This window comes from Chiloscyllium punctatum, chromosome 42 (assembly GCF_047496795.1).
Source record: "Chiloscyllium punctatum isolate Juve2018m chromosome 42, sChiPun1.3, whole genome shotgun sequence".
In the NCBI taxonomy this organism is placed as follows: Eukaryota; Metazoa; Chordata; class Chondrichthyes; order Orectolobiformes; family Hemiscylliidae; genus Chiloscyllium; species Chiloscyllium punctatum.
In genome coordinates, this window is record NC_092780.1 from 44,148,241 (window position 1) to 44,170,905 (window position 22,665).

The following is a 22,665-nucleotide window of genomic DNA, read 5'->3' on the forward strand; positions in this document are numbered from 1 at the left end:
AATGGCAGAAAAAAGTCAACCCGACAATTAGGCACAGGTGTTAGGGAAAGACCTAACACGCTGTTGAGTAATAGACTTCTGGATACCAAACTACAGAAGTGGAATACAGGGTTAACGGTCGGGTTCTTAGTCAGGTGGAGGAACAGAGGGTGCTTGGGGTCTATGTTCATAGCTCTTTGAAAGTTGCCACTCAGGTGGATAGAGCTTGTAAGAAGGCCTATGGTGTATTAGCGTTCATTAGCAGAGGGATTGAATTCAAGAGTTGTGAGGTGATGTTGCAGCTGTACAGGACCTTGGTAAGGCCACATTTGGAGTACTGTGTACAGTTCTGGTCACCTCACTTTAGGAAAGCTTTGGAGAGGGTGCAGAGGAGATTTACCAGGATGTTGCCCGGAATGGAGAATAGGTCGTACGAGGACAGGTTGAGAGTGCTAGGCCTTTTCTCATTGGAACGGTGAAGGATGAGGGGTGACTTGATAGAGGTTTATAAGATGATCAGGGGAGTAGATAGAGTAGACAGTCAGAGACTATTTACCCGGGTACAACAGAGTGTTACAAGGGGACATAAAAGGTATGGGGGGATGTCAGGGGTAGGTTCTTTACCCAGAGAGTGGTGGGGGCATGGAATGCGCTGCCTGTGGGAGTGGCAGAGTCAGAATCATTTAAGCAGCAACTGGATAGGTACATGGATAGGTGCTTAAGCTAGGACAAATGTTTGGCACAACATCGTGGACCGAAGGGCCTGTTCTGTGCTGTATTGTTCTATGTTCTATATTCTATGTAAATTGGTCATGCTAAATTGCCCATAGTGCTCAGGAATGTTTAGGTTAAGTGCATTAGTCAGGGGTAAATGTAGTGGAATGTGGCTGGGTGGGTTTTCTTTGGAGGGTTCGGGCAAATGGCCTGTTTCCACAGTGTAGGGATTCTATCACAATGGAAGAGAGGTCACAGAAATGTTGCATGTGATTCATAAATAATATAACTCTTTATTAGGCAGAACTGCTTGCATAACTTTAGCAGTCTTCAGTTGACAGACAACAAATGGACTAACCTTGATGCAGTGCATCAGAGATCATCCTCCACTACATGACACTACAGCCTTAGTATTTCAGGATGAAGTGGAGATTACCTTTTGTTTCTGTCAAAGAAAGAGGCAGAAATGGTAAGAAATAAAAATGGCGACAAAGGCAAAAACCAGCCACTGAAGGGCATAGTCATTTAGCATATTGTTGTAAAAATGGAAACCATCATTTGCTAGAAATGAAACTGCAGGCCATCCTATTATTTTAGATGGCACTTTTCATGAAAACTCAGTTGCCTCATTTTGAGCAGGATCAGTCTTTTCTCGAAGAAGATATTGCAACATTAAAGCTGTGGAAAGTTGTGCATGGAGTCTGAGGAGATAGGGGAAACACTAAATAAATATTTTTCCTCAGTCTTCACACTGGAAAAAGACAATGCTATCAAGGATAATACTGAGATACATGCTGCTCAACTAGATGGGATTGAGGTAAAAACAATGACTGCAGATGCTGGAAACCAGATTCTGGATTAGTGGTGCTGGAAGAGCACAGCAGTTCAGACTTCATCCGAGGAGCAGTAAAATCGACGTTTCGGGCAAAAGCCCTTCATCAGATTGAGGTTCACAAGTTAGCAATTGAGGTTTGCAATTCTGGAGAGTGTGAAAATAGATAAGTCCCCTGCACCGGATGGGATTTATCCTAGGATTCTCTGGAAAGCCAGGGAGGATATTGCCAAGCTTTTGGATTTGACATTTAATTCATCATTGTCTAAGGAATAGTGCCAGAAGACTGGAGGATAGCAAATGTTGTTCCCTTGTTCAAGAAGGGGAGTAGAGACAACCCCGTTAATTATAGTGAGCCTTAGTTCTATTGTGTGTAAAGTGTTGGAAAGGCTTATAAGTGATGGGATTTATAATCATATGTTGATTAGGGATAGTCAATATGGTTTTGTGAAGGGTAGGTTGTGCCTCATTAACCTTATTGAGTTATTTGAGAAGGTGACCAAACAAGTGGATGTGGGTAAAGCGGCTTAAGGTCTTTCTGGGTTTCAGTAAGGTGTTTGATAAGATTCCCCATGGTAGGCTTTTGCACAAAATACGGAGGTATAGAATTGAGGGTGATTTAGTGGTTTAGATCAGAAATTAGCTAGCTGAAAGAAGACAGAGGTTGGTGGTAAATAGGAAATGTTTATCCTGGAGTTCAGTTACTAGTGGTATACGCAAGAATCTGTTTTGGGGCCACTGCTGTTTGTCATTTTTATAAATGACCTAGATGAGGGTGTAGAAGGATGGGTTAATACATTTGTGGATGACACTAAGGTCAATGGAGTTATGGATAGTACCAAAGGCTCTTGCAGGTTGCAGAAGGACATAGAAAAGTGGCAGAGCTGAGCTGAGAGGTGGCGAATGGAGCTTAATGTGGAAAAATGTGAGGCGATTCACTTTGGAAGGAATAAAGAGTACTCGGCTAATGGTAAGGTTCTTGGTAGTGTGGAAGAGCAGAGAGATCTCGGTGTCCATGCATGTAGATTCCTTAAAGTTGCCACCCAGGTTGATGAGGTTGCTAAGAAGACATACAGCTTTTATTGGTAGAGGGACTGAGTTTCGGAGCAGCAAGGTCATGCTGCAGCTGTACAAAACTCTGGTGTGGCTACACTTGGAGTATTGCGTACAGTTTTGGTCACCACATTATAGGAAGGATGTGGAAGCTTTGGAAATTGTTAGAGAAGATTTACTATGATGTTGCCTGTGTGATGGAGGCAAGATCTTATGAGGAAAGACATGAGGCTGTTTTTGTTAGAGAGAAGAAGGTCGAGAGGTGACTTAACTGAGACATACAAGATAATCAGAGGGTTAGATAGGTGGATAATGAGAGCCTTTTTCCCCAGATGGTGAGGGCTAGTACATAGCTTTGAATTGAAGGGTGATCGATATAGGACAGATGTCAGAGATAGTTTCTTTACTCAAGAGAGTAGTAGGGGTGTGCAACACACTGCCTGCAACAGTATTAGACTCACCAACTTTCAGGTCATTCTATAAACATATGAATGATAAAGGAATAGTATAGGATAGATGGGCTTCAGATTGATTTCATACTTCAGCGCAGCTTCAAGGGCCGTAGGGCCTGTGCTGCACTGTAATGTTCTATGTTCAATGTCTACTGATTGCACTAAACTTGTCAATGATCTCCTCCACCACATTCACTTCAGACTTACCATTGCAAAAGAGTGGGGCTTATTTTCAATTTCTCTTAAGACAGAGGCTGATAACAGAGGAAAAGAATTTGGTGGCCTGCACAGGAGAAGAAACAACAGCAACTACAGCCATAGTTAGATGAAGACATTCATCCCAGAGCATAAGTCTGGACCACTTTTGAGAAGCAATAGCAAAATCTTATATTAGTTCAATTACTAATGAAAATACATGAAGCTTCACAAATTTCTACAGCCAGTAAAGCGACTATAGAATCAGGGCTATTTAGGATTATGGAGTTTGAAAGAGATCGTAAATCATGCAGGTCTGAGACTTCCAAAACAAATGATTAATTATTGAAGTTTAAAGCAAAATGGAAAGGCAGAAGCCAGTTTACTTCAATCCTCAGAAGTTCATAAAGAAGACCATTCAGAGAAAAAAATGTGACTCTGATGGATGATGTCACTATTCAGCATGCAGAGATGTCTGCTGGAGGCTGCTTGCCTCCAAACTTTCAACAAGCTACAGAAACACTAAAGAGCATTCTCAGTCAAAAATATTGAGTTCTTAGAATTCCTTGGTAAAGCTTAAAGTTAGGCATCAAAACAAGCATCAACAGCTCAAACCTCAACCAGTATTTACACAGTCTAGATACCTCAGTGAGACCATTGCACAAAGCTTGCAGCAGTCAAACAATGCAATGAAGCCTTTCAGGCCGAAGTCAAGACATTTCCTGAAGATGTTCTTTTAAAAAAAGTACTAAGAAACTATTGTTTTCACCCTTGTAACACAACTGAGTCTTTTTCACTGATGTGCCAGGCTTCTCTAGTGAGAATGGAAATATTTATAGAGTCATTACTACCTGACAGTTTTTAATTGTCCACCATTATTCATGATTGGATGTAACAGGACTGCAGAGCTGATATAATCCATTGGTTGTGGGATTGTTTAGTTGTATTTGTCACTTACTGCCTATGCAGTTTGGCACTTGATACCTATATTGTAGCTTTACTGGATTGACACCTCATTTTTAGATATGCCTGGTGCTGCTCCTCGGATGCCTTCCTGCACTCTTCACTGAACCAGAGTTAATCCTTGGCTTGTACAAATGTATAGATTCATCCTTGGGCTTGTCTTATGTCATATGTTGCAATGTTAATAAAGTTGCGTACTTTAATATTTTTAATGTCTTTTAGAGTTCAATCTGTTAACTGGAAAAAAGAACATAATACAACAGTTAAACATGGAATTGATGTTATGTAGCAAGGATTTAAGTAATTGTGAGAATGGAATGTTGATCAGACATGAATAGTTAGTTTGACTGGATTCAATTCCATACCTGTAAGACAGAAACTGGTCATTGTTTGTGATTGATTTTGCTTGGAGCTGCAGGATCAAGAGGAGGGAATGTGGTCAGGTGGCCAGCAAGCAGAAATGGCTACAAGACTGGTTAAGAACTACAATCAAGTATTCTGGGAATTTTGGTCGAGCTAGTTAACCTTGCAATCAGGACAGGTTGTGACCTCGGTTTCCGTCTTAACCAAATAAGGCAAGTGTCATGGTGTCTCTTTGATATATTGCCACCATACTACCTTATATGGAGCATAGAATATGACTTTTTATGACTGTTTACCAGTAAAATCCAATGGCTGGGATTGAAAAATTTGATCAAGGCTGAGTGCCAGAGAATTTGCTGGAAACCAAGTACATTTTTGAAATAAGTTAGCAGAACAAAGGATTTTTTCGGGAGAAGCCTTTGAGACATACCTGATATAGGTAATAAATGATATGGGTAATAAAGGGGATGAGGTCCTACAAGCAGAATTTAGGGAGTTAGGAGCCAAGTTAAAAAGTAGGACCTCAGAGTTAGTAATTGCTATGTGCTAATCAGAGTAGAAGTGAAAGAATAAACAGAATGAATGAGTGGCTTGAGAGATGGTGCAGGAGGGGAGAGTTCAGATTTTTGGGACATTGGGACTGGTTCTGGGGGAAGTGGGACTATTACAAATTGGATGGTCTAGGCCTGGACTGGACTGGAACCAATGTGCTTGGGGGTGCTTTTGCTTTCGCTGTTGGGGAGGGTTTAAACTAATGTGGCAGGGGGGTGGGATCCAAATGAGGAAGTTGGTGGACAGTTAGGAGGTAGTAACTAAAGCCTGTTAGGAACTAGATAATGAAGTCAGCGTGACTAAGGGGAAGAGTAGGCAGTGAGCAGATGATGAACACAAAGAGGCTGGTGGCCTGAGGTGCTTCTGGTTTAATGCAAGAAGTGTAGTAGGTAAGGCAGATAAACTTAGAGTGTAATGTTATTGCTGTTAATGAGACTTGGTTGAAGGAAGTACATGATTGGCAACAAAATATCCCAGGATAGAGATGCTTCAGGCAGGGTAGAGAGGGAGGCAAAAGAAGTGGAAGAGGTGCATTACTGGTCAGACAGGATGTCACAGCTGGGCTGAAGTAGGGCACTATGGAGGACTTGAGCAGTGAAGCAATATAGACAGAGCTCAGAAATAGGAAGAGTGCAGTAAAAATGTTGGGGCTGTACTACAGGCCTCCCAGCAGTGAGCATGAGGTAGAGTTACAAATATGTAAACAGATTATGGAAAGATTTAGGAGCAACAGAGTGGTAGTAATAGGACATTTCAATTTTCCAACATTGAGAATCCCTTGGTGTTAGTGGTTTAGATGGAGCGGAATTTGGAAGGAGCTCCAGGAGAGCTTTCGAGAGCAGTATGTAAATAGTCCAACTCGGGAAGGGGTCATATTGGATCTGGTGTTGAAATTTCAGTAGGGGATTATTTTGGGAATAGTGATCACAATTCCATATGTTTCAGAATACTCATGGACAAAGATGAGAGTAGTCCTAGAGGAAGAGTGCTAAATTGGGGGAAGGCCAACTATAGCAAAATTCGGCAGCAGTGTGGATTGGGAGCAGCTGTTTGAAGGTATATTCACATTTCATATGTCAGAGGCTTTTAAAAAGATCTTGTTTAGAGTGTAGGACAGATATGTCCCTGTGAAAATGAGGGATAGAAATGGCACGATTAGGGAACCATGGAAACAGGTGAAATTGTGAGACTATTTAAGAGGAAAAAGGAAGCATACATTAGTCCAGGAGACTGAAAACAGACAAAGCTTTGGAAGAATATCAGGAAAGTAGTACTAATCTGAAACGAGAAATTAAGAGGACTAAAAGGGACCATGAAATATCTTTACCAAACAGGGTTAAGGAAAATCTCAAAGCCTTTTCTTCACAAATATGGACCAAAAGGATAACTAAAGAAAGGGTTATCCCACTCAAGGACAAAGGAGGAAAGTTATATGTGGAGTTGGAGAAAATGGGTGACATTCTTAATGAATACTTCGCATCGCCATTCACCAAGGAGAGGGACATGATGGATGTTGAGGTGAGGGATAGATGTTTGATTACTCAAATTCAGGTCGGCATAAGGAGGGAGGAAGTGTTGAGTCTTGTAAAAGACATTAAGGTACACAGGTCCCCAGGTCCGGGCGGGCTCTAGCCCAGGTTACTGAGGAAGCAAGAGAGAAAGTGGCTGGGACCTTAAATTTATCTTTTCAGCATCCTTGAACACTAGTGAGGTCCCAGAGAACTGGAGAATGACTGAAGTTCTCCTCTTGTTGTCATCTGCCAACTTGCTCATCAGACTACCTATACCTTCCTCGAGATCATTTCTTGTTTAAGAAGGGTAGTAGGGATAATCCAGGTAACTATTAATAGGTAAGCCTGATGTCAATGGTAGGGAAGTTGCTGGTGAAGGTTTTGAGGGAGAGAATCTATTTACATTTGGAGGAAAATGGGCTTATCAGTGATAGGCAACATGGTTTTGTCCAGGGAAGGTCATGTTTTACCAACTTAACAGAATTATTTGAGGAAATGGCAAAGTTGATTGATGAGGACTCCAGTAAGGCATTTGATAAGCTTCTGCATAGTCGGCTGATGGAGAAAGTGAAGTCGTATAGGATCCAGGACGTACAACCTAGATGGATAGAGAACTGGCTGAGCAGCAGGAAGCAGAGAGTAGTAGTGGAAAGGAGTTTCTCAAAATGGAGAACTGTGACCAGTGGTGTTCCACAGGGATCCGTTTTGGGACTAACTGTTGTTTTTGATATATACAAATGATCTGGAGGAAGGTACAAGTGGTCTGATTAGCAAGTTTGCAGATGACATTAAGATTGATGGAGTAGCAGATAGTAAAGGTACTGTCAGAGAATGCAGTAGAATATATAATCTATAGTAGATAGATTAGAGAGTTGGGCAGAGAACTGGCAGCTGGAGTTCAAGTTGGGCAAAAGCGAGGTGATGCATTTTGGAAGATCCAATTCAAGAGCAAACTACATGGTAAATAGAAAAGCCCTGGGGAAAATTGATCTACAGAGGTATCAAGGAGAAAGTGAGGACTGCAGGTGCTGATTAAGTTATGCCCAAAACATCGATTCTCCTTCTCCTCGGATACTGCCTGAGCTGCTGCGTTTTTCCAGTACAGAGAGATGGGTGTTCAGGTCCATTGTACCCTGACGGTGGTAACGCAGGTTGATAGAGTGGTCAAGAAGGCATACGGCATGCTTTCCTTCATCAGACAGGGTATTGAGTACAAGAGTTGGCAGGTCATATTACAGTTGAATAAGACTTTGGTTCGGCCACATTTGGAATACTGTGAACAGTTCTGGTCACCACATTATCAAAAGGATGTGAATGCTTTCGAGAGGATGCAGTGGAGGTTCACGGGGATGTTGCCTGGTACTGGTGGTGCTAGCTATCAAGGGAGGTTGAATAGATTATCATTATTTTCATTACAAAGACAGAGGTTGTGGGGGGGCCTGATTGAGGTCTAACAAAATCATGAGAAGTATAGACAGGGTGCATAGCAAGAAACTTTTACCCCAGAGTGGAGAACTGAATTACTAGGGGTCACTAGTTCAAAGTGAGAGGGGAAAAGTTTAAGGGAAATATGCATGGAAAGTTCTTTACACGGAGGGTGGTGGGTACCTGGAATGTGTTGCCAGTGGAGGTTGTAAAGGCAGGCACGACATCATCATTTAAGATGTATTTCGATGTATATGAAGGGGCAGGGAGCAGAGGGATACAGACCCTTGGAAAATAAGCAACAGGTTTCGATAGAGGATCTGGATCAGTGCAGGCTTGGAGGCTTGGACCTGTTACTGTACTGTAATTTTCTTTGCTCTTTGTTCCTTGAGAAGGATGGGCCCTGAAATAATCTTCAGAGCAGACAAAGAGCCATGAGGTGAGATCTACACAAAAAGCAAAGCTGGCCACTACACTTGAAATGGGATAGTATTTGTTTCAAGCTAAACTTAAAGTTAGATTTCAAGCTAAATGTGGGTAAAGTTGAAGTAAAAGTGAAATTAAATGAAGTCAATTAAGTTAGATGAAATAAGAAGTAAATATTGCAACAAATATATGTTTATATTGAGTATTGGCACTTCGTGTTAAAATAAAGAAAGGTTTATTTAAGTAAAATCTGCGTTGGTTCCCTGCCTTTTGTCTGTCATACAAGGGAAGAAAACCTGAGTAAAAGGCTTGAGCATTCATTTTCATGCAACAGTATATCAGGCTGTTACTTGACTAATCCATGGGACAGCTCTCCCAAACTGACACAAGTCCCGAGTTGTGAATAAGAAGGACACTGTAAGGTTGACAGAGCAGTGCTTGCAGTTGTTGTTTCCAGTGTCTAAGTCAATATCCGGTGTTCTGTCTTGTTTCATTTATTTGTTCAGACTCACATTCATAGAGTCATAGAGATGTACAGCACTGGAACAGACACTTTGCTCCATGCCGATCAGAAATCCTAAATGAATCTAGACCCATTTGCCAGTATTTGGCCAATATCCTTCTATACCCTTCCTATTCATATACCCATCCAGATGCCTTTTAAATATTGTAATAGTACCAGCCTCAACCACTTCTTCTTGCAGCTCATTCTGTACATGCACCACCCTCTGTGTGAAAAAGTTGCCCCTTATGTCCCTTTTAAATCTTTCCCCTTTCGCCCTAAAGCTATGCCTTCTAGTTCTGGACTCTCCCCCCCCCAGGGAAAAGACTTTGTCTATTTACCATATCCATGATTTTATAAATCTTTATAAGGTCACCCCTCAGCTTCTGACGCTCCAGGGAAAACAGCCCCAGCCTGTTCAGCGTCTCCCTATAAGCTCAAGTCCTCCAACCCTGACAACATTCTTGTAAATCATTCCGGAACCCTTTCAAGTTTCATAACATCCTTCCCAGAGGAGGGAGACCAGAATTGCACACAGTATTCCAACAGTGGTCCAACCAATATCCTTTACAGTCACAACATGACCTCCTAACTCCTGTACGCGATGCTCTGACCAAGAAAGGAAAGCTTACCAAACACCTTCTTTATAGCAGTTTAACACAACTGAGTGGCTTGAGAGGGCAGTTAAGAATGACCCACATTGTCCTAGCCTGACCAGACCAGGTAAGGTGGAAGCTTTCCTTCCTTCAGGATACTTATGGGATTTTATGACAATGGACAACAGTTACAGTGATTTCCATGAGGGCAATGTTTAATCGTAAATAATTGTTGAGTTCTAATTTCACCATTTGTCCTGATGGATTTCTAATCCGTACCTCCAATACAATTGTTCTGGATTACTAGTCCAGAGACAGTGCGTCCCCTGTGTCTGAGGAGTCAGGGTAGTTTTTTTTGAAGAATGGAATGGTGCTAACCATCAGCCAATCCACCTGGTGAGTGGGCAGAGAGGTTACATGGTCTTTGGCTGAAATTGATTAATATTGAGGAGGCAGTAGGTCGGTCTCATGGACAAGATAAGTTTAGAATTAGTAGCAAGGGGATTCTAAACAGACTTGGGAAAATGCAGTTTGAGGGCAAGGATTGATCTCAAAATGATTGGGGTTGCTAGGCTGATGCATGGAAAGAACCATAGAGACAGCTGATCAGATTGCTTCTAAGATTGAGACTCAGTAGTCCCTGAGCTTCTTGCACTTATGAATGAGCAAGTCGAGGTAGTGTTTTACATGTTCAAAGTTTGTGAGAAGATTTGTAGATCGGGTGCTCGTAGTTGTAGTTCTGTTCGCCGAGCTGGGAATTTGTGTTGCAGACGTTTCATCCCCTGTCTAGGTGACATCCTCAGTGCTTGGGAGCCTCCTGTGAAGTGCTTCTGTGATCTTTCCCAAGAAAGATCACTGAAGCGCTTCACAGGAGGCTCCCGAGCACCGAGGATGTCACCTAGACAGGGGACGAAATGTCTGCAACACAAATTCCCAGCTCGGCGAACAGTGTTTTACATGGTCCAGCCAGATCTGATGATGAATTGTTAAATCAGTTATTTGCGATTTACATTCTTTGGACAATATGGATTGAGGGAGAAATGGCTAAAGTAAGAGGTTTTTTTGATGCACCACAAGACAGCTATCTGAGGATGCTAATTTTTCCCTAGAGCAACTTTCGCATTATTTTCCAGGTCCCAATATTGTTGTTTATTATCTCATTTGTTTTTTCCCCAAACACTACGTAGATATTGGGAAATAAGGCAGGACAACCGACTGAGGTATTTGTGGGAGAGCACTTTTGGACCAGTGACCATAATTTTATTGGTTTCAAATAATTTTCGAAAAGGGTAAGTGCAAGACCAAATCAGACAGGAACTTTCTAAAGTTTATTGTGGGAGGCTGTTCACTGGCAAAGCGACATCTGGAAAGTTTTCATCAGCAAGACAATCAAAGTTTGGGGCCTATATGTTCCAATTAGTGTGAAGCACAAAGCTGTCGGGAAGAGAAATATTGAGCCTCTGGTCAAAAATATGAAGGAGGCACATCTCGGGTATAGGTACCTAGGATCTACCAAATCCCTTGGCGAAGTATAGGGGTGTAGAAGTACACTTAAGAGGGAAAACAGGAAGGTAAAAATCGGACATGAGATAGCTTTGACAGATAAGATAAAAAAGAATCAAAGTGTATATTAACAGTATATTAACAGTAAAAGAGTAAGTTGGGATGGAATAGAGGCCTTTAAAGATCAATAAGGTCGTCTGTTTGTGAAGTGACAGGAGATCCTTAGAAATATTTGTCATCAGTATTTACCATGGAGAAAGACATGGAGAAATCAAGGAAGTAAATAGTGATCTCTTGAAAAGAATTCACATTACAGAAGAGCATGTGCTGGAAATAGTTAAACCCCTGGGACCTGATCAAGTGTATCCCAGGGCATAGTGGAAGTGAGGGAACAAATTGTGGGATCCCTAGTGCCTACAAAATTAGCTTATGGTAGATAGAGACAGAGGGTGGTGGTAGAAGGTAGATTTTAAGACTAGAGGCCTGTGGCCAGCAATGACTTAACAGCAAGAATCAGTACCACAAACAATTTGAATGAGAAGATAGGAGGCATGGTTAGTAAGTTTGTGGATGACACAAAAATTGGTGATATAGTGGACAGTAAAGATTATCCAAGAGTACAACAGGATCTTGATCAACTGGGCTAGTGGGATGAGCAATGGCAGATGAAGTATAATTCAGATAAATGTAAGGTGTTTCATTTTGGTAAGACAAACTAGGGCAGAACTTACATAAGTAATGATAGGGCCTTTGGATTGTTATTGAACGGACAGACCTAGGGTGCAGGTATCTAGTTCCTTGAAAGTTGAGTCATGGTGCCGAGCTTGCCTTCATCGGTCAGAGCACTGAATATGGGAGTTAGTACATTATGTTACAGCTGGACAAGACAATGGTAAGGCCACATATGAAGTACTGCATGTAATTCTAGTTATCTTGTTGTTGGATGTTATTAAGTTGGGAAGGATGCAAAAAAGATTTACAAGGATGTTACCAAGACTGGAAGGTTTGAGTTATAGGGAGGGATTGGGTAGGCTGAGACGTTTTCCCTGGAGTGTAGAAAGCTGAGTGGTGACTTTATTGAGGTTATAAAATCATGAGGGGTATAGATAAGGTGAATAGTCAAGGATTTTCACTCAGCATAGGGCAGTCTAAAACTAGATGGCATAAGTTTAAGGTGAGAGGAGAAAGATTTAAAAGGGACCCGAAGGCAACTTTTTCATAGAGAGTGGTGCGTATATGGAACAAACAACCAGAGGAAGTGGGTAGAGGCAAGTGTCATTTAAAAGATATTTGGACAGGTACATGGCGAGGAAAGGTTAAAGCATGGGCCAAATTGTCTGGTTCCATGCTATATATCAGAGAGCAGGAAAAATTGAGATATTGGTTAAAGATGGGCACCAAAATAAGACATTGCTGAGAGTAAAAGCTGTGGGAGACAAATTCATAACAATGACCTGCAAGAAAACTTTCAAACCCTTGAGTTGGCAATTGGAAAAGAGCATTTTGAATGAGAAATGAGAGGATTAAAACTGGTGAAATTCTGAAAGAAAGAGGAACTGTCAGCAGCTTGTGAAAACCTGGATGCTGGGCTGATATCTCTCTGCCCTCCCCACCTAATCTGAGGCAGATGTTCCCTCCAAGGGCAGTATGGGATTTCCTGGAGTCACTGTTCTACCTGATTCAATGGAATTGATACAGACAAGTCAATTGTGAAGGTATCCCAGGGACTGATTGATGCGTTAAATATCTATTAGTCCTAACAATACATATCAGAAATGATGAATATGCTATTCCATGTCCACAAAGAAATAGCAGAAATAAATGAAATCAGATTTTATGATTCCACCAGTTTTCTAGCACTGGAACTACAAAAATACATAGACAGAACTCAGCTCCCTACTGCTGAAATCTGCCTGGATCTGATTAAATTGAGACTTTGATTAATTCGGGTAGTCAATGATCTCATTCTCAGGTATGGGATCCTGCAATTTCAAACCAGCTTATCACAATTACCCCACTTTACTGTGACAGTAACAGAGTCATTAGTAGTGATGATAAAGTGCTGGAGTAAAGGGTTAGTGACAAAGTAAGGATTCCTCTACACTATTGTCTCAAATATTCCAAGTCAATCACAGGATAGGTTAGATCGAGAGTAAAGTTGAACTATTCCAGAGTGAAATAGAAAGGAAATTCTTGTGTTTAACATTTTTTACGACTGTTAAGTGTCTCAAATACTTATTCAAAGAAGGATATCATCTGCATACTTTCATGATTCCTGTCCTCAACTGTCTCAGCTGGCCAATTCTAAAGCTGCACATCTCTAGGCACAAGAAGTCAGGAGTTGTACTGAAGTAGGAGACTTCAAGTCAAAGTTGTGATATTTTTCCTTCCCTTCTATTGCTTCTCCATAACAGTTTATGCGGTCAGTTTCTGGTTGTATTGGACGAGTCATCACCACCTTGTACAGTTAGCAGCAAGTTCCTCCCATTCAATGACGTCAATTTGTCTCCTTTTCAATGAGGCCTTCAAAACATCCTTGAAACATTTTTCCTGCTCCCTTGAGATTGGGTGCCATTTAAATTGAGAAAAGAGAATCAATTTGAGAATCTGATTACTGTGCAGATTCTGTATTATGTGGTTATATTAGCCAGTGGTTGTGATGCTGGTTTTTAGTGATTTGGGTTTATTCACCTGCTTCCCAGTCAACTGTGAGTATCCTGCGATACACTATGGGTGGACATTTTCCAGCAAAAAAAGGCGCCTTTCTTCAATGATCCAATATCATTGTAGAGTCAAGCTTTTGTCCCCCTAGGAGATCTCTCTCATTGAAGATTCTGTGGTTCAATGTTTGAAAGGCTACCACCTGTCTGATGGTAAATCTTTGAGAGAGTTAGCTGCAAGACATGGGAAGTGTTTGATTACTTCTATAGTCTCCCCGTTATCAATGACAGTTGGAGTGTATTCATTGTTATAAAATATGGCAGCTAACACCCAAAAAACAATATTGTGAGAATGACTGAATAGTTAATCAGGCAGGACAATAGAGGAACTGCTAACCTCCTCTTCAAAGCAGCCTCATTGCTAATATCCACTTGAACTGGCAGACAGGATGTCAGTTTAAAAGTCAAATAAAAGCACAATACTGGGAAAACTCAGTGGATATGGCAGCATCTGCAGACAGAGAAAAACAGAGTTAACATTGAGTCTGGTATTACCCTGTTCTGAAGACAATTCATACTGGATTTGAAACGTTAATTCTGTTTTTCTCTCTCCACAGATGTTGGCAGACCAACTGAGTTTTTACAGGATTCTCTGTGTTTGTCTTAGTTTAACAGTCCAACCAAAGGTTGGCATCTCTGACAGGGTCACATACTTACTCAATACTATCACACAGCATCAAACTTGATTTTAGTGCTTGAGCCCGAAAGTAGACTTGTAATCTTGTACTTCAGAGTCAAGACTATGAGGCACTATATGACAATGCAACATCGACCTCACTTCAAGTTTGTCATTGGCTTGAAAATGTTTCCAGAAAGTTGGTGATTTTGAAAAGAGCTGTTCAAATGCAAATCTTTGTTCACTCTCCAGTTCTCCTCTGGATGCTGTAAATGAGGATACCACTGTTTTCCTATCACTATATGAATGACTTTGTACTGAATTAAAAAGAACAAAAATTGCTGTAAAAACTTAGGAAGTCACGGAGTATCTGTGGAGAAAAGCAGAGAGACAGGAATGCTTCAGCACAATTGTCAATGACCTGAAATGATAATTCATTCTCTCCACAGATGCTGTCTCAGTTGCTGAGTCTTTCCAGCAGCTTCTATTCTTATTTTGGATCTTCAGAACCAATAATATTCTGCCTGGTTTCAAAGTAACTTAATTTTAACATGAGCTGATGGATCAAAGCGCTTCTTTCTCTATTATCACTGTAGTTTTTTTACTATGTATCTACACTTACCAGTAACACCAGGATCACTGGGCCTTGGTAGATGTAGTCAATGTATTTTCCTGACCGCTTACCAAACCAGCACCTGAAGTCAAACAAATAAATTGTGACACAAGAGAACAAAACTGTACATTATTACCCAAACTGACTTGCTCACCTTCAACCTTTAGCCCTCTGGTGTATCTGCTCACTGTGTGAGGATACTATGGCTTTAAGCCATGTTGGGTGGCATGGTGGTTCAGTGGTTAGCACTGCTGCCTCACAGCACCAGGGACCTGGTTTCAATTCCAGCATCGGGCGACTGTCTGTGTGGAGTTTGCACATTCTCCCCGTGTCTTGCATGGGTTTCCTCTGGGTGCTCCGGTTTCCTCCCACCATCCAAAGATGTGCAGATTAGGTGAATTGACCATATGCTTAATTGCCCATAGTGTTCAGTGTTGTGTAGGTTAGGCGCACTAGTCAGGGGTAAATGTAGAATAATAGGATACAGGAATGGGTCTGGGTGGATTACTCTTCAGAAGATTTGTGTGGACTTGTTGGGCTGAATGGCCTGTTTCCACATTGGAGATGGTGTATTCTGTCGTCTTTTGTTAATAAAGAGAGGATGAGACACAGGTGATGAGTGATCTGTCCTAAACCAATAAAGTTAACAGCTTGTTTTGGAGTTTTCTTTAAAGTTGAAACTTTAGAATCAGCCTGAATAGAACCATAGAACCAAGATTTTAGCTTAGTTTTCAGAGGTTGTTGGGGTTTTGAAGTTGGCTGTGGAAACTCTCTCTCTCTCTCTCTCTCTCTCTCTCTACCAGAACTTTCTCTCTTTGCTCCCAGAATTGCAAATGAGACAATCTACTTTACTGAATTTTCCTTTGCTGGGGTGTGTTTATGGGATGTAACTACATTGGAACAGTTGCAGTTTAGGAGTTAAATAATCTATTACTTTGTAAAGTTTTTCGATGGAGTTAATTATACCAATTCTTCTTTCTTTTGTTTATATTTTAACTGTAGGGCAAGAATAATAGTGCTTTTCTTAGATTAGATTAGATTACTTACAGTGTAGAAACAGGCCCTTCGGCCCAACAAGTCCACAGCGCCCCGCCAAAGCGCAACCCACCCATACCCCTACATCTACCCCTTACCTAACACTACGGGCAATTTAGCATGGCCATTTCACCTGACCTGCACATCCTTGGACTGTGGGAGGAAACCGGAGCACCTGGAGGAAACCCATGCAGACATAGGGAGAACGTGCAAACTCCACACAGTCAGTCGCCTGAGGCAGGAATTGAACCCGGGTCTCTGGCGCTGTGAGGCAGCAGTGCTAACCACTGTGCCACCGTGCCGCCCAAAGCCAAGTAATGTATGCAATCAAATTACATCTGGAACACAGCACCTTCAAATAAGTTTAAAGTCTAGGCTATCTCCTTGATATATTTGAGGTTGGGGGGGGGGCGGGGAGGGGGGTGATGCAGGTGTTGGTCTGGTCCATAACAAATGTAACTACAACCTCACTCCACAAATAGCTATGATGTGGAGGTGTCATCTGATTTTGTCACCAGGCATAGCTCATTAGGTAACACTGTGTAGCTATTTGTGGACAAAGTCAGAAATCACACCGGCACCAAGTTATAGTCTCACAGGTTTATTTGAAATCACAAGCTTTCAAAATGCTGCTCCTTCATCAAGTGAAATGGCTTCATACCCACTTCATCTGACAAAAGAGCAACTCTCTGGCATAATGAGCTATGCCTGATGACAAAATATGACGGAACCAGGGTCTCACATAGGCTCTCCTACTATCCCTTGTTTCTAGTTAAGCTCAATAAACATCTTTTTTTAAATAGATATTTTTATTAGAAATTTAACATTTTTACAAGTTTACAAAAATAAACAAAACTCTCAAATACAAACATTGATATACAATTAAATCAAATATACAATAGCCAAAATTTAACAAAAGAAAAAGTACCGAAAAAGTAAAAAAAAAAACAAAACTCAACTGTCTACTAATCTAACCTACAACTAACCAGAGTGTATATTTAAGTCTCTTACATGCTCGGAATGTGTTAGCATCAAATGTAATAAAACCCGTATTCGTGCAGAATTCCTCTCCTAAGGGGCCCCGGACCAGCCAGGTTTGTAATCTCAATTAAATAAAAGCCCTTGTTTAAAAGGATAACCGAAATATCTGTATTTATGTAATTCAAGAAGGGCTGCCATATTTTATAAAATAATTTGGTCTTTTGGTGCACCATATTTGTAAGGAAGTCAAGGGGAATACATTCCATAATTAATCTGTGCCAATTTGAAAGTCCAGGGGGGCCCTCAGCCACCCAGTTCACCAAAATATTTTTCCTTGCACAGAAAGAGAGAATAGAAAATAGTCTCTTCCCGTACATGTCCAGGGAGGGAAAGTTCGAAAAGCCCAAAAGCCCAAAAGGGTCCACTTTAATTTCCGTTCCTAAAATTTCTGTCAGGGTACTTGCTACTTTAGTCCAATATCTACGGATCTTATGACAGGTCCATAGGCAATGTACAAGAGTGCCCACCTCTATTTTACATTTGGGACACATTGGAGATGCTCCTGCCTTAAATTTTGCCAATCGAACCGGTGCTATACGGGCCCTATGAAGTATCTTCAGCTGGATAGCCTGGGTTCTGTTACAGATAGTAATTCTTCTAGCTTTTTCCCAAATATCATTCCACGTTTCTATAGAGATTTCTAGTCCCAAATCCTGATCCCATGTTTTAAGCAGATTATCCATATCTCCCGATACTTCATCATGCCATAAATGATAAATAGTACTGACGGAAGTTACCCCCACTGGTCGTAGAACACTACATTCTCTATCTGATTTATAAAGACTATTTAATAATGTAGTCTTCTTCTGCATATAGTCTCGAATTTGGAAGTATCGAAAGAGGTCTCCATTAGGTAATCCGAATTTCTGACGCAGCTGTTCAAAAGACATCAGGACCCCATCTTTAAATAGGTCCCCTAGACATGAGATACCCCTGGATCTCCAGAGTTTAAAAGTGGCATCTGTAAACCCCGGTTGCATAGGGGGATGTTTTATGTGAATTACCCTCATTTTGCCGCATTATATTCCAAGCCTTAATTGTGTTTAGTAAGTGATCTGTACTGATTTTCCTCTTGTCTAAAAATAAAAGGTTAATAAGTGGGTATTTTACTTGAGAGGCCTCGATATCCAACCAGATTGATTGTGGATCAGACAAGACCCAATCAGCTATGTAACTTAATAGGGAACTTAACTGATATTTCCTAAATTCTGGGAAGTCCAATCCTCCCCCTGCCTGTGGAAGCTGTAGCTTCTTCAGCTTAATGAGGGGCCGTCTATGATTCTAGATAAAGGAACCCAGCCAGCCATATAATTTATGTAGAGCCATCCTCGGCAGCATTACCGGAAGCATTCTCATAGGATATAGGAGACGGGGCAGAACATTCATTTTAATTAGTGCTATTCTACCCAACCAGGAAATTGGAAGGTCTCCCCATCGCTGGAGGTCCTGCCTTATCCTTTCCAGTAAATGCACAAAATTAGCCTTATACAACTGACCAAATACTGGGGTAATAAAAATGCCTAAATATAAGAAGCTCTCCAGGGACCAACGAAAGGGAAAAAAGGGATCCATCCACTAAGTGGGGTATCATAACAAGGCCACCCATTGGCATAGCCTCCGATTTTGAAAAGCTAATTTTATAGCCTGAGAATACGCTAAATGTATTAATAACTTGGATTAAGCGAGGTATGGACATCAGAGGATTACTGAGGAATAGAAGAACATCATCTGCATAAAGGGTAATTTTATGTTTACCTGTACCAATCCTCGGGGCCGTTATATTAGGATCAGCTCGTATAGCTTCTGCTAGTGGTTCAATTATTAGCGTAAATAACAATGGCGAGAGAGGACATCCCTGACGGCAGCCCCTACCCACACTGTAGCTATCTGAGTCTAATCCATTGGTAACCACAACTGCTTTGGGATCAGTTGGTCAAAAAAGGTCAAATTTTTAAAAAATGCAATAAACATCTTAATGTTCACTTTCCTGATCTGATGTTACTACACGTAACAATGGTGACCAGATCCATAGAACAAGAGACAAACAGCACAAAGCGCCTGAAGTGAGGCCCTGAAACAGGTGATTTGGACAAGGTGAGTGAGTGGGAAAACACATGGCCACACACTTCGGTGTGAAAAGCGGAGAGAAAGAGTATAATTCAAATAGTGAAAAATTTGGAAGTGCAGATATACAAAGAGATCTGGGTGTCCTTGTACACCAGTCAATGAAAGTAGACAGGCCAGTAAGCAATTAAGAAGGCAAATGGTATTCTGACCTTCATTGTAAGAAGGTTTGAGTTCAGAAGTACGGGTTTCTTACTGGAGTTACACAGGGCCTTCGTGAAACCACACCTGGTGTATTGTGTGAAGGTCTCCTTCCTTAAGAAAGGATATACTTGCCATAGAGTAAGTTCAGCAGATTTTCACTAGGCTGATCACGGCAATGGCAGGACTGTCCTATAAAAACAGATTGATTCAACTGGGCCTGTATTCATTAGAGGTTAGAAGAATGAGCAGCGATCTGGTTGAAGTATGGAATATTTTAACAGGTTGGATAGACTAGATGCATCAAGGATGTTTGCCCTGGTTGGGTCATCTAGTCTCAGGATATTTAAAACTGAGATGAGGAAAAAATGACTTCACTCAAAGGTAATAAATCCATGGAATTCTCTATGACAGAAGGTGGTGAAGACTAAATTACTGAATATATTTAAGAAAGAAATAGATACATTTTAATTTTTTCAAGATGTAAGAGAAGTGGGAAGAAAGTGGGAATATGACAAAGGATTAGCCATGATCATATTGAATGGTGCAGCAGGCTTGAAGGGCAGAATAGCATTTTGATGATAGCAGAGTGCTACAGGTGAATAGCAAGGTCAGATCAGTAAGCTGAGGAAGTGACAACTGCAGATGCTGGAGATCAGAGTCGAAGGGTGTGGTGCTGGAAAAGCATCAGGCAGCATCTGAGGAGCAGGAGAAACAACATTTTAGGCACTTCATCAGTCCTTCCTGATGATGGGCTTATGCCTGAAATGTCGACTCTCCTGTCCTCGAAAGCTGCCTGTGTGACTGTACTTTTTCAGCACCGCACTCTTTGAGCACAGTAAGCTGAACCTGGAAGTGTGAAGAAAAAAAACTGAAAAACAGGAATGAATAACGGACTTGAAATCACACTTGGGATCCAAAACATGGAGGTACAAAGCCCACAAAAAGACTAGAAAATGGGATAAAGCTCACAACAAGGACCATCTCAAGTCACATGTAAGTTAATTGATCACAGTGAGTAAAACTTCACAGCAAATGTAGCAAATGTGGGCGGCACGGTGGCACAGTGGTTAGCACTGCTGCCTCACAGCGCCAGAGACCTGGGTTCATCTCACGCCTCAGGTGACTGACTGTGTGGAGTTTGCACGTTCTCCCCGTGTCTGCGTGGGTTTCCTCCGGGTGCTCCAGTTTCCTCCCACAGTCCAAAGATGTGCAGGTCAGGTGAATTGACCATCCTAAATTGCCCGTAGTGTAGGAAAGGGGTAGATGTAGGGGTATGGGTGGGTTGCGCTTCGGCGGGGCGGTGTGGACTTGTTGGGCCGAAGGGCCTGTTTCCACACTGTAAGTAATCTAATCAAATCTTTTCAGTGATAGGTAGGAAAAGAGTACTCAGTCTGCCTGCTGAAAATGTGAGAGAAAAGAGAGTCTGCTGAAGAGAACCATTGGCAGAAACTTGTCCTCACCAGTAGTGTAGTCTTGAAGCCAAGAGACAGACTGGTTTGGAGTTGTATTGGCAACAGACCACAGCAATCTGCATCAGTTAGATTGGTGAATGCTGGGGAGAAAATCAAATTCTTTCTGGGAAATGTAGCATACCTACTGCATGCTGTCAGATCCTCTGATTTTGCAGATGTATGATACAAATTTAGATATGCAGACATTATGGTTAATGGCAAGAAAACTGCTTTTAAATTTAACATAGGGACTGATGTATTTATTCTTTCAGATGCCTGCCCAAGATTGAGACAAGCAAGTTTTCCTCTGATCCCCTCTAAACTACTTTATCCTCACTTTAAATTTGTGTCCTCTGGACTTGGATATGTCTGCCATTGGGAAAAGGATTCTCATGATCCAACCTATCTATGCCTCTCATAATTTTGTAGACCTCAATCAGATAACCCCCTTCAGCCTTCTTTGATCCAGGGAAAACAACAAACATAGCCTATCCAATGTCTCCCTATGACTGTGACTTCCTATTCCAAGCAACATCCTGGTGAATCTCCTCTGCACCCTCTCCAGTACAATCAAGTGCTTCTGATAGTATGCTGACTAGAACTGCACATAGTATCACATCTGTGGCCTAACTGAAGCTCTATAAAGTTACAACAAGACTTTGTGGTTCCTATCTTCTATGTTCCAGCTAATGAAGGCAAGCATCCTGTGTGTCTTCTTCACTGCAGTAATTGTAATAACCTCAGAATATGAGTTCCCTGGCTGGGGCTGTGAATCTGGTTTAATAGGGAGCTCTGACTGACATAAAAAGGGTGAGCGTCAGTGATAATGACACTCTGGTGTCTGATTATATGTCAATAAAGGGTGACAATGACAGGATACCAGCCTCTGAGAGTTATTTCATTCACCATCCTGGTTACTTGTGCTGACACTTTCATGGATTTACAGATTTGTACATAAAGGTCCCTTTGTTCCTCATTACTCTCTAGGGACCTAGGATTCATTATGATGTCCTTCCCTTACTAGACCCCCCAAAATCCATCACCTCACAGTTATCAGGATTATATTCTACCTGCCATTGATCTGCCCAATTTATCAATATCAATAACATCACCAATTTTTCATGTTATCTGCAAACTTTGTAATTATACCCTTGACATTCACATCCAAGTTGTTAGTGTACATAGGAAACAGTAAGGGTCACAGCACTGATCATGTGGCACGCTATTGGTCACAGGCTTTCAATTGCAAAAAAGACCCTCCACCATCTGTAAGCCAATTTTGGATCCAGTTTATCAAGTTGCTTGAATCCCATGGACTCTTACTTTTTGGACCAACCATCCATGTGGGACTTTGTCAAAGGTCTTACTGAGGTCCATATAAACCACATCAACTGCACTCAATATATTTAGTTCCCTAAATTCAATTGAGTTAGTCAGAGAAGATCTCCCTCTAACAAATCCATGCTGACTATCCCTAATCAATCCCTGCTTTTCCAAGTGTTGAATAAATCCTGCTCCTCAGAATTTTTCCCAATAATTTTTTTACCGCTAACATCAGACTAACTGCTCTGTAATTGTCTAGCCTATCCCTATCTTAAACAAAGGAACCATGTTAGCTATCCTCCATTCATTTAGCACTTCACCTGTGGCCAGCAAAGTATTAAATATCTACATTAACCTGGCAAGTTTAAATAAAATCTTCAAACCTCAAAATAGTCCATCAAATGATAGTTCAAGATCTGCAAGCAGCTAATAAAAAGCTACCCAGAGAAAATGATATGCTTCAGCACAAATTAGATTATGCTAATATTTAATGTTCAGAAGTGACTGAGCTGCATAAATGGCAGCTATGCAT

At 41.3% G+C, this 22,665-nt stretch overlaps 1 protein-coding gene across 5 annotated transcripts in view; it reads right to left on the minus strand.

Moving 5' to 3' along the window:
* The window catches only part of LOC140465922 (corticotropin-releasing factor receptor 1-like), a 345,472-nt gene that overhangs the window by 61,432 nt on the left and 261,375 nt on the right, over window positions 1-22,665 (minus strand). For all 5 annotated transcript variants that reach the window (XM_072561876.1, XM_072561875.1, XM_072561877.1 and 2 more), the window contains one exon: window positions 15,025-15,097. In XM_072561876.1, coding sequence (XP_072417977.1) covers window positions 15,025-15,097 — 73 coding nt within the window. The remainder of the gene's footprint in view (window positions 1-15,024; window positions 15,098-22,665) is intronic.